The sequence below is a fragment of the Phytophthora cinnamomi genome (genome assembly GCF_018691715.1).
Source record: "Phytophthora cinnamomi strain GKB4 chromosome Unknown Contig4, whole genome shotgun sequence".
Lineage (NCBI taxonomy): Eukaryota > Oomycota > Peronosporomycetes > Peronosporales > Peronosporaceae > Phytophthora > Phytophthora cinnamomi.
The window spans coordinates 1,388,937-1,403,295 of NW_027150937.1; the positions used below are offsets into that span (position 1 = coordinate 1,388,937).

General features: G+C 53.6%; 3 protein-coding genes across 3 annotated transcripts; 1 reads left to right on the forward strand and 2 right to left on the reverse strand.

Moving 5' to 3' along the window:
* Window positions 1-3,044: 3,044 nt before the first annotated feature.
* On the forward strand, window positions 3,045-4,770 carry IUM83_05459 (SNARE protein Syntaxin 18/UFE1; the record flags this gene model as incomplete). Its single annotated transcript, XM_067929597.1, has 9 exons — window positions 3,045-3,146; window positions 3,264-3,389; window positions 3,479-3,548; window positions 3,624-3,679; window positions 3,756-3,832; window positions 3,901-4,174; window positions 4,245-4,366; window positions 4,441-4,570; window positions 4,654-4,770. 9 exons carry the CDS (start codon window positions 3,045-3,047, stop codon window positions 4,768-4,770), a joined length of 1,074 nt encoding a protein of 357 aa, XP_067799670.1.
* A 143-nt stretch (window positions 4,771-4,913) lies between these two features.
* IUM83_05460 (Acyl-CoA-binding protein) lies at window positions 4,914-10,196 on the reverse strand (the record flags this gene model as incomplete). Its single annotated transcript, XM_067929598.1, has 2 exons — window positions 4,914-9,107; window positions 9,471-10,196. The coding sequence occupies 2 exons, from the start codon at window positions 10,194-10,196 to the stop codon at window positions 4,914-4,916; spliced, it is 4,920 nt and encodes a 1,639-aa protein (XP_067799497.1).
* A 367-nt stretch (window positions 10,197-10,563) lies between these two features.
* IUM83_05461 (uncharacterized protein) lies at window positions 10,564-12,476 on the reverse strand (the record flags this gene model as incomplete). The annotated part of the gene is made up of 5 exons (XM_067929599.1): window positions 10,564-10,953; window positions 11,023-11,843; window positions 11,943-12,075; window positions 12,170-12,331; window positions 12,399-12,476. 5 exons carry the CDS (start codon window positions 12,474-12,476, stop codon window positions 10,564-10,566), a joined length of 1,584 nt encoding a protein of 527 aa, XP_067799468.1.
* Window positions 12,477-14,359: the final 1,883 nt, after the last annotated feature.

Consider the following 14,359-nt stretch of genomic DNA (forward strand, 5'->3'; position numbering starts at 1 on the left):
GTCAGGAGGAGAAGGTAGCCGCTGGAGAGTGGAGAACGGTGCTTGTCGAAAGCACAGTAAATTGAAAAGTGAGTCACTACCGGTAGGCTCGAACGGCGCGACCGACACAGCGCACTGCAGTACCGCGATGTGCCTTGCACGGATACTTCTCTGACGCCCCGTTCGAGCAGCAAGAGTATCCAGGCATCCTCTCAGAGGCACCGGGAGGTGAACACCCACCAGACAGATCGGTCGCGCTCCCACCCGGAGATAACTCAAAACAAGCCAAACTTTAAAACCTGTAGAGTCGATCATTGGGTAATGATAGCGATGTCTCCATATGAAGAGAGCTACACCCATCGTTGATAGTTGCTGCACCGAGAGAGCATGAAGCATGCATTTGCGTTTTAGCCATCTCGCCGCTACCATGAACCATGCTTTTACGCCTATCGCCGTACTTGTGTAGCAGCTCTGGCGAGAATTCCAAGACACCGAGATACAGACGTTCAGCGTATCCGGCATCTGAGCCGGAAGCACGTCAACCGGCTGCCGCATTCGCAAGATGTCTACATTGTTGCCCCCCTCCATATACACACACACACACACGCTATTGAATGGCTCACCGTGCAGCGTCTGTTGGCCTCTCGAAATGGGCACCCCGCTGCTCGGTTGTCATTGTCGTAGAAAACTAAGCCGTGCCAAAGCACGGAGAATCTCTGGAATTTACCACGAAGTAAGTTCTGCTTCTAAGCTACACAGTCTCTGTTTCTGCCAGTGCATCTTGTGGCGTGAAGTAGTGTAGGACATCCAGCGTCAGTCGTTCCACCAGAAATTTTTTTCATCGTCTTAACTCAAGTCACCGCGACATAGACTGATATTCGATCAACCGTGAGCCCTAGTGCTTCGATCGGGAGTATCAGGAGAGTGCTGTGTCAGTAGAAAATGGGTAATTGTATGTACACACGGAGGAAAAACGTGTCGTTACTATTTACGGGATGTATGGACTTGCGAAAGACGGAACAGAGGAAGTTGAAGCGGACTTCACGCGCGTGACGTAAGGCCTAGTGACGAAAGCGAGATTGAGTAGCGGACTGCTGCGTGGTCGACTCGTCCGACTGGGAAACAGTAGTGGTGCCCTCCTTGGTCGCGGGGGCTTGGGTGGTGGAGGTGGCAGCCGTTGTTGTCGCGGCCTCGCGGACAGGGGCCTCAGTGACCGGGGTTGCAGGTGGCGGAGCAGTCGAGCGCTGGTCGTTCGGGAGTGGTGTCTCACTCGATGCTCCACCCTCTGTGACAGTATTGTGGTCACCTCGGATTGAGCCTTGGTTGGGTGCAGTCACCGTCCCAGGCCGCTGGTTCGAGTTACCACCGCCGTTGTTCCCCGTGGTGGGGGTGTCGGTCGAAGTCTTGCCGCCCCGAGCATGGTTGACTTGGCCCCGCTGGCCTTGGCCGCCCTGGCCCGAGCTATCACCGGAGCACGGAGTAGCCGCAGCGTCACCTCCTTGGTTGCCCGTCCAGGTTTGGCTGCCTTGTTCCCGCGTCTGGCCGCCAGCTTGATTCCGCGACTGGCCTTGGTTTTTTTTGTTCGAGCTGTCGCCGGAGCGTGGGGTAGCACCAGCAGTGCCTCGTTGGTTACCAGCTTGGCTGCCCTGAGGTAACGTCTGGCCCTTGTTTGCGGTGTCCGTTGGTGTTTGGCCGGTCTGGGTGGACTGCTGATGCGTTGCAGTGTCGGTCGGCATGGTTGAGTGCTGCGTGTTCGACTGCTGCGTTGTGGTGGCACCGGTTGTGGAGGTCGAAACTCCGCCGCCAGCGCCAAGCTGACGAGCGACTGGGCCGGATATGGGGATGGAGGCATCCGCGAAGGAGCCCACAGCCAGCGACACAACGGCCAGGTACGCAGCCAACTTGGTGAGATTCATGGTCGATGAAGTGTCTGCTCGTGTCAGGAGGAGAAGGTAGCCGCTGGAGAGTGGAGAACGGTGCTTGTCGAAAGCACAGTAAATTGAAAAGTGAGTCACTACCGGTAGGCTCGCGACCGACAGAGCGCACTGCAGTACCGCGATGTGCCTTGCACGGATACTTCTCTGACGCCCCGTTCGAGCAGCAAGAGTGTCCCGTTCGAGCAGCAAGAGTATCCAGGCATCCTCTCAGAGGCACCGGGAGGTGAACACCCACCAGACAGATCGGTCGCGCTCCCACCCGGAGATAACTCAAAACAAGCCAAACTTTAAAACCTGTAGAGTCGATCATTGGGTAATGATAGCGATGTCTCCATATGAAGAGAGCTACACCCATCGTTGATAGTTGCTGCACCGAGAGAGCATGAAGCATGCATTTGCGTTTTAGCCATCTCGCCGCTACCATGAACCATGCTTTTACGCCTATCGCCGTACTTGTGTAGCAGCTCTGGCGAGAATTCCAAGACACCGAGATACAGACGTTCAGCGTATCCGGCATCTGAGCCGGAAGCACGTCAACCGGCTGCCGCATTCGCAAGATGTCTACATTGTTGCCCCCCTCCATATACACACACACACACACACGCTATTGAATGGCTCACCGTGCAGCGTCTGTTGGCCTCTCGAAATGGGCACCCCGCTGCTCGGTTGTCATTGTCGTAGAAAACTAAGCCGTGCCAAAGCACGGAGAATCTCTGGAATTTACCACGAAGTAAGTTCTGCTTCTAAGCTACATAATCTTTGTTTCTGCCAGTGCCTCTTGTGGCGTGAAGTAGTGTAGGACATCCAGCGTCAGTCGTTCCACCAGAAAAAAATTTTCATCGTCTTAACTCACGTCACCGCGACATAGACTGATATTCGATCAACCGTGAGCCCTCGCTCCAGGTGGATCTACGATCCACAGCTGTAGCCACATCCCAGCATCGCAAGCGCACTACAGGAAATGCCGTTTATACACGAGCTAAAGCTGTGCCAGTGGAAGTGGCTGCACTGTAGCCATGTCTCAAAGATAGCACCATGCCAATCTTCCTTACCATTGGCTAAAACAATGTTCTCAAAATTATAGCCAATCCAAAATGTTTATTGCATTTCCGCCACGTACCGCTCAAGATGCGGGTCGACGTCACCTCGCGCTTCCGGGAGTTGGCCCCAGCGATGCCCCATCGCGTCACCAGGCGCCCCAGCGTCTTCTACATTGAAGCCGCGGATCTGGTGCGTCCGTAGACGCCGAAATTTCGCGTCAAATCGCCCCACCACAAGCTTAATTCTGTGTTTTAGCTGCTTTTTATGCTAAAATCAATAATTTCACAATATTTTTATATTTACCAGCTGAGCAGCTTGGTGGAGCTGGAGAAGCTGCTGCAGCGCGTGAAGCCCAAGTACCTGCTGCCCAAGTGCTTTGTCCGGACCAAAGGGTCCCGCATGAGCGAGGCGGATAAGGACGAGCTGGACGCGGTAACGCATCTCTGTCTATTTTTAGACAAACGGGACATATTCATCCGGACACAGTATTGGTAATATTGACGCTGATGATGGTTTTGTAGGACCTGGTGGAGCTCATCAAGAACTGCAGCAACAAAATCGACGACCTAAAGATGGCGGTGGAGGCGCAGGGTGATTTTTTTTTTTCTTTCTTAGGAAGCAACCACTTAGATTCGGGTCAATCTGATCGATACTTTTTTTTCTTAGCTCTTATGTCGAATGTGGGGGAATATCAGAAAGAAGTGGTGGCCTACTTGTTGGAGGTACGAGGTGGTGTTGGTGTGAGTGAGGAGGAGAAGGATTGAGCTAATGCTATTTGCTTGTTTCTGTATTTTTTAGCGTTTGAAGACTATTGCGGATGGAGCGAAGCAGATGCAGAAGAAGCGATACCAACAGCCTTTCCTGCTTTCATCACGGTAAATAATGACTTCATTTTGTGGTACGGACGATAGACTCACTTGCTATTGTTCTTGGCGCGGTGAAGCTTGTTGCCAGAGGATGACAGACAGGAGTTGGATGCATTGGAGCAGAAAATCGTGCGGATGAAGGAAGAGGAAGCTAAGAAGAAGCAGCGTGCTCTCAGCTCTCCGAAAAGCCCCGAATCTCCGGTGCTTTCTAATTCGCCGATGTCGCCAAAGTTGCCGTCTGCTGGCCCTTCGTCACCGTCGGCTGTATCATTGCCAGCGATGCAGGCTAAGCCAGAAATCCATCAGCGGAATACTTCGAAAGCGCGAAAGGCAGGACCAGGAGCAACCCAGGTTCGTATTGGTGTGACCGGAATGTTGTGGACAGTGTACTAACTACTGACGTCATCTTGCTATCTTTCAGCAAGCGCCGGTGTTTGCCTCGCAAAATGATGCGCTTGAGTTTACGGAGGAGGAGGACCGTCGCTTCCGCGTCGAAAATGTCATGCTTCATCGCCACTTCCAAGAAAACCTAGAAGATGCGAAGTACGCTGTCGGTGTGGTGCCCATGTCAAAACACATCTTGGCTAATTAGTCCTGTGTATCTACTCTATTGACAGGAAAATGGAGTCGAAAATGGCCGAGATTTCAAACCTTATGGGTCAGTTCGCCGACAAGATCATGGAACAGCAGAACGATATCGAGCTTATCCAGCAACACGCGCAAGAAACGAAATCCAACGTATCTCAGGTGAGTTTTTGTTCCACGACTGGACTACTCTGGTATCATCTAGGTAACTAACAAATTGTATTGACATCGTGTTGAATACTCAGAGCAATCGGATCCTGGAGCAAACTCAAAAGATCGGCAAAGGCTACGGCTTCGTGATCTTCTGCTTTTATTTGGGATTCTCCGTTATCTTGCACATGCTGCATTATTTTAATAGCTAAATACACGCGGCGGGGTGCAGTGAGAGAAGACCAGTCGAGACTTCACGAGTACTGTACCAAACTACTGTCTGATGGAACCTCAATGGTGATGCCAACGGTGGGTTCGATACGACTGTACTCTATTTTAATTTGTCTTTGCTGTTCTAGATGGCATCAATAGCTTCCTGAGTGAGACCCTCGTAACACGTAAGTCCATCGGCGTTCAGCAGGTCATCCTTGGCGCCCTTCTCCATCAAGTACTCCATGAGGTCGTGGAAGCCGTACTCGTGGCAGTAGTGCAGCAGCGACTGGCCGTTCAAGTTCTGGGTGTTAATGTCAGCCCCGCGCCGCAGACAAAGCTTCGCTATGCGCTTGTTATTGTTCTGGCACGCGACTGAAAGCAGTGTGTTGCCGGTGGCGTCTTTGGCATCAATGTTGGTCGACCAGTCCGGACTATTGAGCAGCAATTCCACCTCGTCGTATTTACCGTGGCGACAGAGACTGAAAATATTATCAAGCTGTTCGGCCTCCTTGACTGCCTGGGACACGTTATCACGTTTCTCCACCTGCACGACCGTAGGTTTTGTAGATACCGCGCCTGCTGCCGGTGCTGCGGTATCTGCGGCATTCTGAACGAGCTCCGGACGAAGCATGAGGTCCTCGATGAACTGCGTCCCGAAGATCGCGCGGCCTGCTGTCCAAGGCGAGTATCCGACTGCCAGCCATTCCTCCAGTGCACCACGAGGCCGGACAATTCCAACACTCCTAGGCTGATTCATGTTCTTGATGATCGGCAAGTAGTTGGCCTGCATCTTGCAGGTTTTGGTGCTGGTCACCGCAGCGACGAAGTCCTTCGGAAGGCAAGCAACTCGCTGATGCAGCGCTCCACCGAAGCCTTCCACTGCTGTTTGGCTCTCCCCGGAGGCGTCCACAGGCTTGCGCACCCAAGATGTACCCTCTCCTGGCGGAGGGTGGGTCTGATACCCTGGAGTCTTTTTCCCGACATGCGGCCCTCCTCCACTGAGCTCGACGTCGTCTGGAGTTGGTGAGATATCCACCGATGGGGCTACGGAATACCCACTTCTCGACGAAAGCAAAGACGTACCAATCGAGCTGGTCTCCGATCGAGAAGTCCGGACATCATCTCCTTCCTCGTTGTCGTCGTCATCGTCATCCTCTTCATCCTGCTCATTTAGGCCATGTGTGCTGTGGCTCGGATGGAGTTTTCGGGCCAACTCCGCCTTCGTGGATGGTGCCATAGCTGATCGTGTCGGAGAGGTGCTCTGCTGTTGGACGCGCATACCAAGACCCATGCCAAGACCTATGCCAAGCTGCAGCATATCGACGCTAGCACCTTTTGCGGCCGGAAGGGCTGATCCCAGGGCCTGTGTGATACTGTCAATCATCTGCTTCGTGCTGGGGTCAAGTGGCTGTACGATAGCGTCGTCGGATTCCAGGGTCTCATTTGTCGATACCCCGGCAATCTGGACTGGCGACTTCGTCGAGCTCGCCGACGACGCTCTGCTGCCAGCAATGCTACTTCGCTGTTGCTGTCGCTTTAAGGGAAGTTGGGGCACTTGAATGCGCGTGAGTTCTCCCTTGCTGGTTGAAACTGGGCCAGAGGAACTATCAGCGGTCAAGTCCACGACGATATCGTGCTTCTTGGCGCTGGCCGTCACAAGCTTCACGCGGCGCTCCTTGTCTTCGGGAGCCTCCAGTTTCTTCGCCATATACTTCCGGAGATTTTGCTGCGAGTATCTCGCTGCACCACCATCTTTCCCAGCATCAGAGTCGGCACTACCAGCACCAAGTCCGACGCCAAGCGTAGCGACTTCACCTTCTCCGGTCGTAATAACTCCGTCGATCTCGCCGTCTTTGCCGCGATACTTCTCCGTAGGCAGTATGGGTCGCGTCCAGAACGTGTCGCCGGTGTTGCGGTCGTACCAATAGGCCACGCCGTCCTCAGTGACAAACTCGTCGTATGGACTGTTCTGCATGTAGGCCCAGCTGCGGTACACGACACTCGAGCAAAGTCCAAGGGCGCCATCGGGATCCGAGTTCTTCATGAAGTCACCGGGGTGCTGTCGCCCTAGTGTTGTGAAGGCCTGAGGTTGGTTTCGACTAGACTGGCCGATCCAGAGTAGATGAATGAACTCGACTGGCGTGTTTTCTCGCGTAGTAGGCACACAGAACGGGTATGTGCGATCGACTCGCGTGGTGACCGTAGCGTTGAGCGACGCCATGTTCGGTGCCAGGATGCCACTCGATGGAGCAACTTGTACCCCGGGGACGAAGTCAAGTACTGCGAATGGATCGACGAGCCAGAAAGTCCGAAAGCCATTTGCATCCTCTTCACCGGTCTGCTCGGGTCGATTCAACGGGAACCTGCGCGCATCCAGTAGTGCCATTTCGCGCTTAGTTTCTTCGTTGTGTGTCGGTGAGACGATATGTATTCGAGCTGCTACGACAATGCACGGTGGTCTCCGAACGTTGAGAGCATGTTCTAGTGCACGGAACACGTATTCGGGCGTAGTGAGATCGACGATGAGGCAGGCAAATGTTGCGGTCTCGTCGCGTGAAGGTGCTGGAGCTACTGCGCGTCTGTCGAAGACGACGAAGTTGCCGAATTGTGCTGGAATGTACGTGGTCACCAGCATGTGGATCAGCAACTCGGCGGACAAGCCACCCACTGCCATATTGCCCGGTGTTGCCTTGCGTGAGAAGGTCGCGAAGAGCACGACAAGTGGTCGAACATGTTTGGTCCGTCTCGCGTCGGTCGAGCCATGCGGTGGGCTACACGCACCGATCTGCAGAGCCGCTTTTTGTACTGCCGCGATAGCCATTCGTGCTGATAGTCTCTCGAGCCAACTCGCGCTGTGACCGGCATCGATGTGTGCATTTGGAACAGGTAGTGGCAACCGCTCCAAGAAACTGGGAACTGGCATGGGTACGCAGCGAGGAGGTGGCAACTCATAAACTCGAGGCTTGTACAATGCAACAGGCTTGGTGTACTCCGTCACAAGGACCCAGTTCCGAAGCTGCGGGTGAGCGGGATTAATCATGATGACATCGCGCAGAGGAATTGGATGCTGACCAGTGCGGTCCTTGGCGGTCACTGGAGCTTTCGGGTGGAATTGACACACGCTCTCCGAGTACTTCGAGATCCACCGAGCGTTCTGAAGCGTGTTTTTCAGTTTGAAGAGCGATGGCGGTCGACTTGTGTCCTTGCCCCCACCGAGCATTCTTGGCAGACGATCAGCTCGAATCTGCTCAAGGAACGAGCGAAACCAGGAGCGTGTGTGCAGCTTTCGACGCATAGTCTTGTTCCAGGCGGAGGAAAGCTGCTCCAGCGCGCGGTAAATCGGATGTCGACACTCAATGACCGTGACGTACTGCTTCAGTCTGCGGTCGTAGCGGAGGGAGGCACGCTGCTTCATAAAGATTTCCTGGATCTCCTCGGCGCGATACTTTCGGCGCAATTGGTCGAGCTCCCAGTTGGCGCACATGAGTGCGCTCTCCGTGGCGCGAATCTTCCTTGTCGAGTCCCTTGGGTCTTGATGCAAGTCGCAGTGGCGGCCATTGCTGGCACTCCAGCAATTGAAGCATACCCGCACTGCTTCCCTGCGCGCTGCATCTTTTTCTTCCGGATCATCCGGATCGATGGCGTCTTCTTCATTCTCTTGCTGCTGAGTCGGTCTCCTTCTGGAAGTTGGACTCTTGCGCGATGAATCCTCGTGGAAACCAGGGTCGGCCAAGTCACGGATGTGTGGAGGTCTTCCAGCTCGACTCGCCGCCTTAGCCTTGCTTCGGATACCTGTCGATCGTGTGGGAGACTCAGGATTCTCTTCATCGGTTTTTGAACGCTCCGATCGCTTGTCTCGATCACGTGCTAGGACAGCTACTAGCACCGGTTCCTCACGCTTGCCTAACACAATTTCGCGGCGTCGGCTACCTGGGCCAGCCCCATTCTGGTTGCGTGAGCCCTTCCCAGGGACGGATTTTCGGCGCAGGACAACGTTGGATGCGATGAGCGACGAGATCGAGTCGAACTTGGACACGTGCAACGCGTTGCGTATCGTATCTCGCAGTTTACTGTTCTTAGTGCCGTCAGCGCGGAAGAGCGTGTCGTTGGTCTGCCAGTCGCTGTTAGCGTCGTCGGATGCCAACGGTCCAAGTTGGTCATCGTCACGATCTTCAAACTCCGCTGGCAGAGACCGTCGTCGTTCAAAGAACGCGTCGCCCGCTTCACTGTCCGCATAGCCAGCGGCATCTTGAGTCTGCTCGCTTGAAACACTCCGCTCTGATGGGAGCACCGAGTCACACTCCCACGGATTTGGAGACGACGTGATGCACTCGGACTGCAGTAAGGGCAGGCTTCGCGGTGACCTGACGTTTTTTCTGTTTGAATTTGCTTCGCTCGAACGCCGCGCTCCAGACTGCTGGTGTTGTTGATCCTGCTGATCGCTAGACGTCGACCGAGCTGAGGAACATGCTGGTGACAGAGGTGGCAAGGATTCTATCGACGATGAGGATCGCTGATGGTTGGTTCGTGGCAGCATCGCCTTCATGCTACCGCTCGTGTTCAAAGCGGGTAGTCCTGGCAACGAACGGCTTTGCGGTGTAGCTGCTGGTGTGAAAGACTGCCCTGCTGGTGGTTCCCACTGACTCATTCCTGTGGTGGCGTTATAGTACCAGACTTCTCCACGCTCGACATCTCGAACCTCGTGCCACTGGTCAGCTTCTCGCTCGGTCTCAACTGTATCTGGGGAGCTAGCTGCTTTTGCTGCGGCTTGCTTCTCTTCCCACCGTCGCCGGCGACACAGAAATCCCCTCGAGTGGGCCTGGATCAAGACGGCGCTGGTCTCCAGCCGATTTTCCAGGGTCTGCTCTCTTTTCTGCTGCTTCTTACGGATCGCTAGCTCGACTCTCAATCGTTCGCCGTTGTGTATGTCCTCCTGTCGATTCTGCTCTCGTTGGAATGCGTTCTTCTGCCACTCGACCCCGTGCTTCGACGGTCTCATATCCGGGTAGAATGTGTCTTTGCCCTGTCGAATTCGAGTCTCCTCGGCGTCAAACGCCGACGGATCAATGGGTGCTGGTGGTTCTACCCTCTCACGAACGGGTGACTTGGCAGCTTGATCGGCAACAACGTTGGCATCATTTTGAGCCTCTTCCTCATCGTCGTCGCTGTCGTCGAGAACTTCAATGGTCAAACGTGTTTTGGCTCCCTTTGGCGTGATGCTGGTGGTGAGCTTGGAGCCTTTCTTGGACGACTTTGGTTGCGTTTTCACGAGGCGCAGCAGCTCGGCAGTCTCTGCGTGCAACTGGACGAGACTTTCGTCGCCTTTGAATACTACTGGGACTCCGTCGGCGGACAGTTCCTCCTCGACCTGCTTTCGCTTCCGTGACTGGGTGCCGGCATTGCGCTTGGAGAAGATGGACCGCATGCTACTGCCGCATACTCGAACGATCCGGCCTCGGTACAATTAGCTCGAGGCCGGAAGAGGCGACATTCAGGTAACGGCTAAATTGCTACGAGTGACCATGTCTGGCCTCAATGACATTGATTCAATGTAGCGTAGTCTGTTCAAGAGAAGTTGGGTAGTTTACAGCTGAGCGATATTATGCGTACACGCCGCAGCTTTACTGTTTATCCTATTTGTTGCGATCGGAAATTGACATGCTAGGTAGAATGTTGGCACGGGATATGCTCTCTCTGAGGGTATCTGCGTATTCGTATTTCATGGTTAATTCTAGTCACTTGCCCACACCCAAATCGATCCACGCGTCCAGTTTCATCACGGAACCCCAACTTTACAGCTTCATGTTGTGTTTGAACACTGCTGCAATCTCCGAGTACACCTGGGTGTAGTGCGCACGCGAGCGAATGCTCGTGTGGTCTCCAGCCTCCATCGCTACGTAGTTCGGAACTGCGGATCCGTCTTGGGTATTGGATTTCTTGTTCCCAACCACTTTCTGTAGCGACCGGCATGCGAGGTCGAGGTAGTACGTGTCCTCAATGCCACAAATTACGTGGACCTTTCCACGTAGCTTGGTCGTCAACAGATCCGGGTTCTTTTGAAGGAATTTGCAAATGTCGTACCGCTCCCAGTACTTCGCCACGTCGCGATTGATATCGCCAGATACCTTATCGAAGAGAGGAATGGGCATCCCATCGGCTCCACGAGGACTGAACAGTGCAAACTGCAATAGATAGCGTCAGTCTCATGACAAATACAAGATCGAGAGGCTCAGAACCGCAATAAAACTTACAAATGCGTCCCATTGTCCGCCGTTGCCACGGCCGTAGACCCGCTCCACGAGGTTCTCGTCACGGTTGCTGCATGTGACGAGCCCATTGCTTCGGCTTGTCGGGTACGGGTTGCCGTTCGAGTCCCAGTACGCATTCTCAGCCTCGTAAATGTTCACAACCTGGAACCGCGAGAAATCGACTGGGTCAGGCGCAGAACTCCAAGTGCCACCAAAGAAGTCGGGGAACTGCAGCTGGAGCCACAGCGTCGACCACGCTCCAGATGAGTGACCATGAAGGAAGCGACCGCCAGCAGAAGGAACCGCTGGGTAAAGGCTCTCCAAGTACGGGATGAACTCGGTCACCAGCGCTGTCCCCCACGGTCCGTTGGCATCGGTATCAGCAAAGGAAGTGTGGCCAAACTTGAACCGCGACCCCAATGTAACACGAATCATAGGGGTCGGCCAGCGTCCGGCCTGCCACTCCTGCCCCATCTCGGACGACAAGAAACCCTTGGCGCGCTTCGCGTACGACTCCGTCCCAGTGAACCCTTCAATATAGTACACGGTCGGGAAGTGGCGCGCGTCCTTCAGAGCCTCGTAGTCCTTCGGCAGCACAACGGACGCCATCATGTAGACGTCCTGGTTGTGGTACTCGCTCAAGATCTCGCTCTTCATGGAGATGTGCTCCACGAACTCGTTCGGGGTCAAGTCCATGGTCTCCTCCACCACCTGGTCCACCACAACCTTCACGACGTTGTCTGCATCGTCACCGTCGAAGCGCACCTCCACCGGCTTGCTGTACGTGTTGCCCACGCGCGAGTTCGCGTCCGGGTCGTTGACATCTACCGAACCAGGACCCAATTATTTAACGGTTAATTAACCCCCACATTGTCACCACACTCAAGTGCAACATAACCTAACATAACATAACCTAACCGTACCGTGGTGGATCAGTGCCTGGACGAAGAGCTCATTGGAGAAGACGTCGAGGTTCTGCGGCACGAAGCCCAGCGCCTCGGGCGTCGAGAACTCTGTGCTCTCGAACTCGATCACGTCCCCGGGCTGGACGTTTCTCTACAGGGACACAACCCACAATTAAACACCTAATTAGTAGCCAGCTCCATGGCGCATAAATCACGTGTGCGCGTGGCTGATTTGAGCGACGTACGACGTCCTTGGCGAAGAGCGGGCGCGGCGCCTCCAGGTCGAAGGCCTCGAAGCGCGGCTCCGGGTCGGGCGAGGGCGCGAAGAAGAGGATCACGCGCCCGTCCGCGATGGGCTCCAGGCACTCGTACACGACGCGGAACACGAAGTTGGACTTGCGCGAGCCCTGCACAGAGCGATCCAAAACAGTCAGCTAGTGGTCGTCGTTTGCCGCTCTGCAGCCAATTAGTTACCTCCGGGTAGGAATAGTAGCTGCGGCCGCCGACGTGGCGCGAGAAGTCCGAGAACACGCTCTCCAGCGCGCGGTTCATGGTATTATTGACGACTTGAGTTGCTGGAAGCGAAAGACAAAGTGAGTGACTGTGTGTCCTTTGGTCGGCTCAGATGGTGAAGCCATGGGAAAAAGTGTGTGGCACGCCATTTTTGAGGTATGTGTGTGCCACATAGATCAGATTTATATTTAACGTTAATAACTTGGCACTCGTTGCTGCACCATTAACGTTAATAACTTGGCACTCGTTGCTGCACCAACTGAAAAATGTGTGACATGCTACGAGCACCCAGCCAATAACAGCGATAGCAATCTTGTACACGTAGGAATGATTGACGCGCTCAAACTCGCCTTCTAGAAGGAGGCGCTCGACCTCGCGGTTCCAGTCCAGGCGTGGACGAGCGTGCTGCTCATAGGGATCGCGACAAAATGAGAGGGCCAAGAGCAACAGCCTCCGGCGACGGCGAAAACGCTGTCGCCTCCGTTCCTCCATTTGTTCGGCGTCAGGATTAATAGTATTTGCCAAAATAGTACCCGACGGTACTATTACTACCTGATTTTAGACGGTAGTAGTAGTACTACCGTATAGAGCGGTATTCACTACTAGTAGTAGTTTGCTGGACTCAACACGCTACTATAGTACTTCAAGAGTACTACTGGCGAGTTAACCCTGCCCGAGCAACCACGACTCCCATCCTGCAATTCTAGATTCACTGGTTCTCGATTCGTCGCTCGGGAAGATCACCATTTCTGAAACCGTGGCATAACCCGACAAACGAAGTATGGGCTGCGCTGTGAACGGTTGCCAGGAGGACGACGAGCTCAAACGAGATCCATGTAGTTTATGTTCCAAGCTCATACACCACATATGCGCTATTGCTGTGTTTGAAGGTTCACATTACTCGAGGTTTTCTTTAGTGTTACTACTCGGCTTTCGTACTCGCACTACAACTACATGTAGACGAGAGGCGAAGTGATGGGGTCGGAGATTAACGCAAGAGCGGGCCGAGTGATGCAAGAATGGCTCGATTTGGAAACGGAGTGGCTGGATATTGCTCAACAGCAGACCCTGAGAAGACAAAAGAGGAACCCTCCGAGGACATGACGATCGACGGTGTGCACTGAGCTTTGTTGGTGCTCTCCAAGTACATAGGCGTACTGAAACGATTTCGCGATGATGGCGAAAATTGATTCCCCTCTATTGCTCTGCTAAGAAAAATCCAAAAAATCGTTGGAATAGCGCAGATTTCTTACCTGCCAAGAACGTTTTCATAGCTAGCATGGGTCGAAAGCTACAGATTGTCAAAGTTGGGTAACTGTTTCTGGCCTTAAACTCATGATTTACCTTAGCACGAATTCACCTCGGCAAGATATCGACATTGGCGTGTCAGGAGCGAGTGTTCTCAACGGGGGAATTGTGATGGGTTCACTTCGAACGCGCACGGATAGCAGAGAAGCGGCTGCTACTCAGGCGCAACAGGGAAGAGATCGCGGTCATGAAGCAGGGCCCGCGCAAGGATGAGCAGCCGTGAGTAGTAGTGAAGTAGTAATGCCACTACTACTACTATTACTACCCTTTTTAAATCATTACTAGTATGACTATGACCGACTCGTAGAATCCTGAGTAGTACCGGTACTACTACTACCTACTTTTTACCGGTACTACTAATAGTAGCCTGGGACGACAAACAAAATGAAACCAAATAGTACTTGTGGTAGTACTATGAAATGATAATGCTACTCACCATTCAGAAATATTATTAAAGGGTACTAGTTGAAATAGTACCGATGGTGCTACTACCTGATTTACACTAATATTATTTTGACAGTAGTCAATTGACCAATGTACTACCACGAGTACTAACTACGCGTTTCACTGCCAGAATCGATGGATCGTTGAATCGGATCGAGAGACGTTTTCCT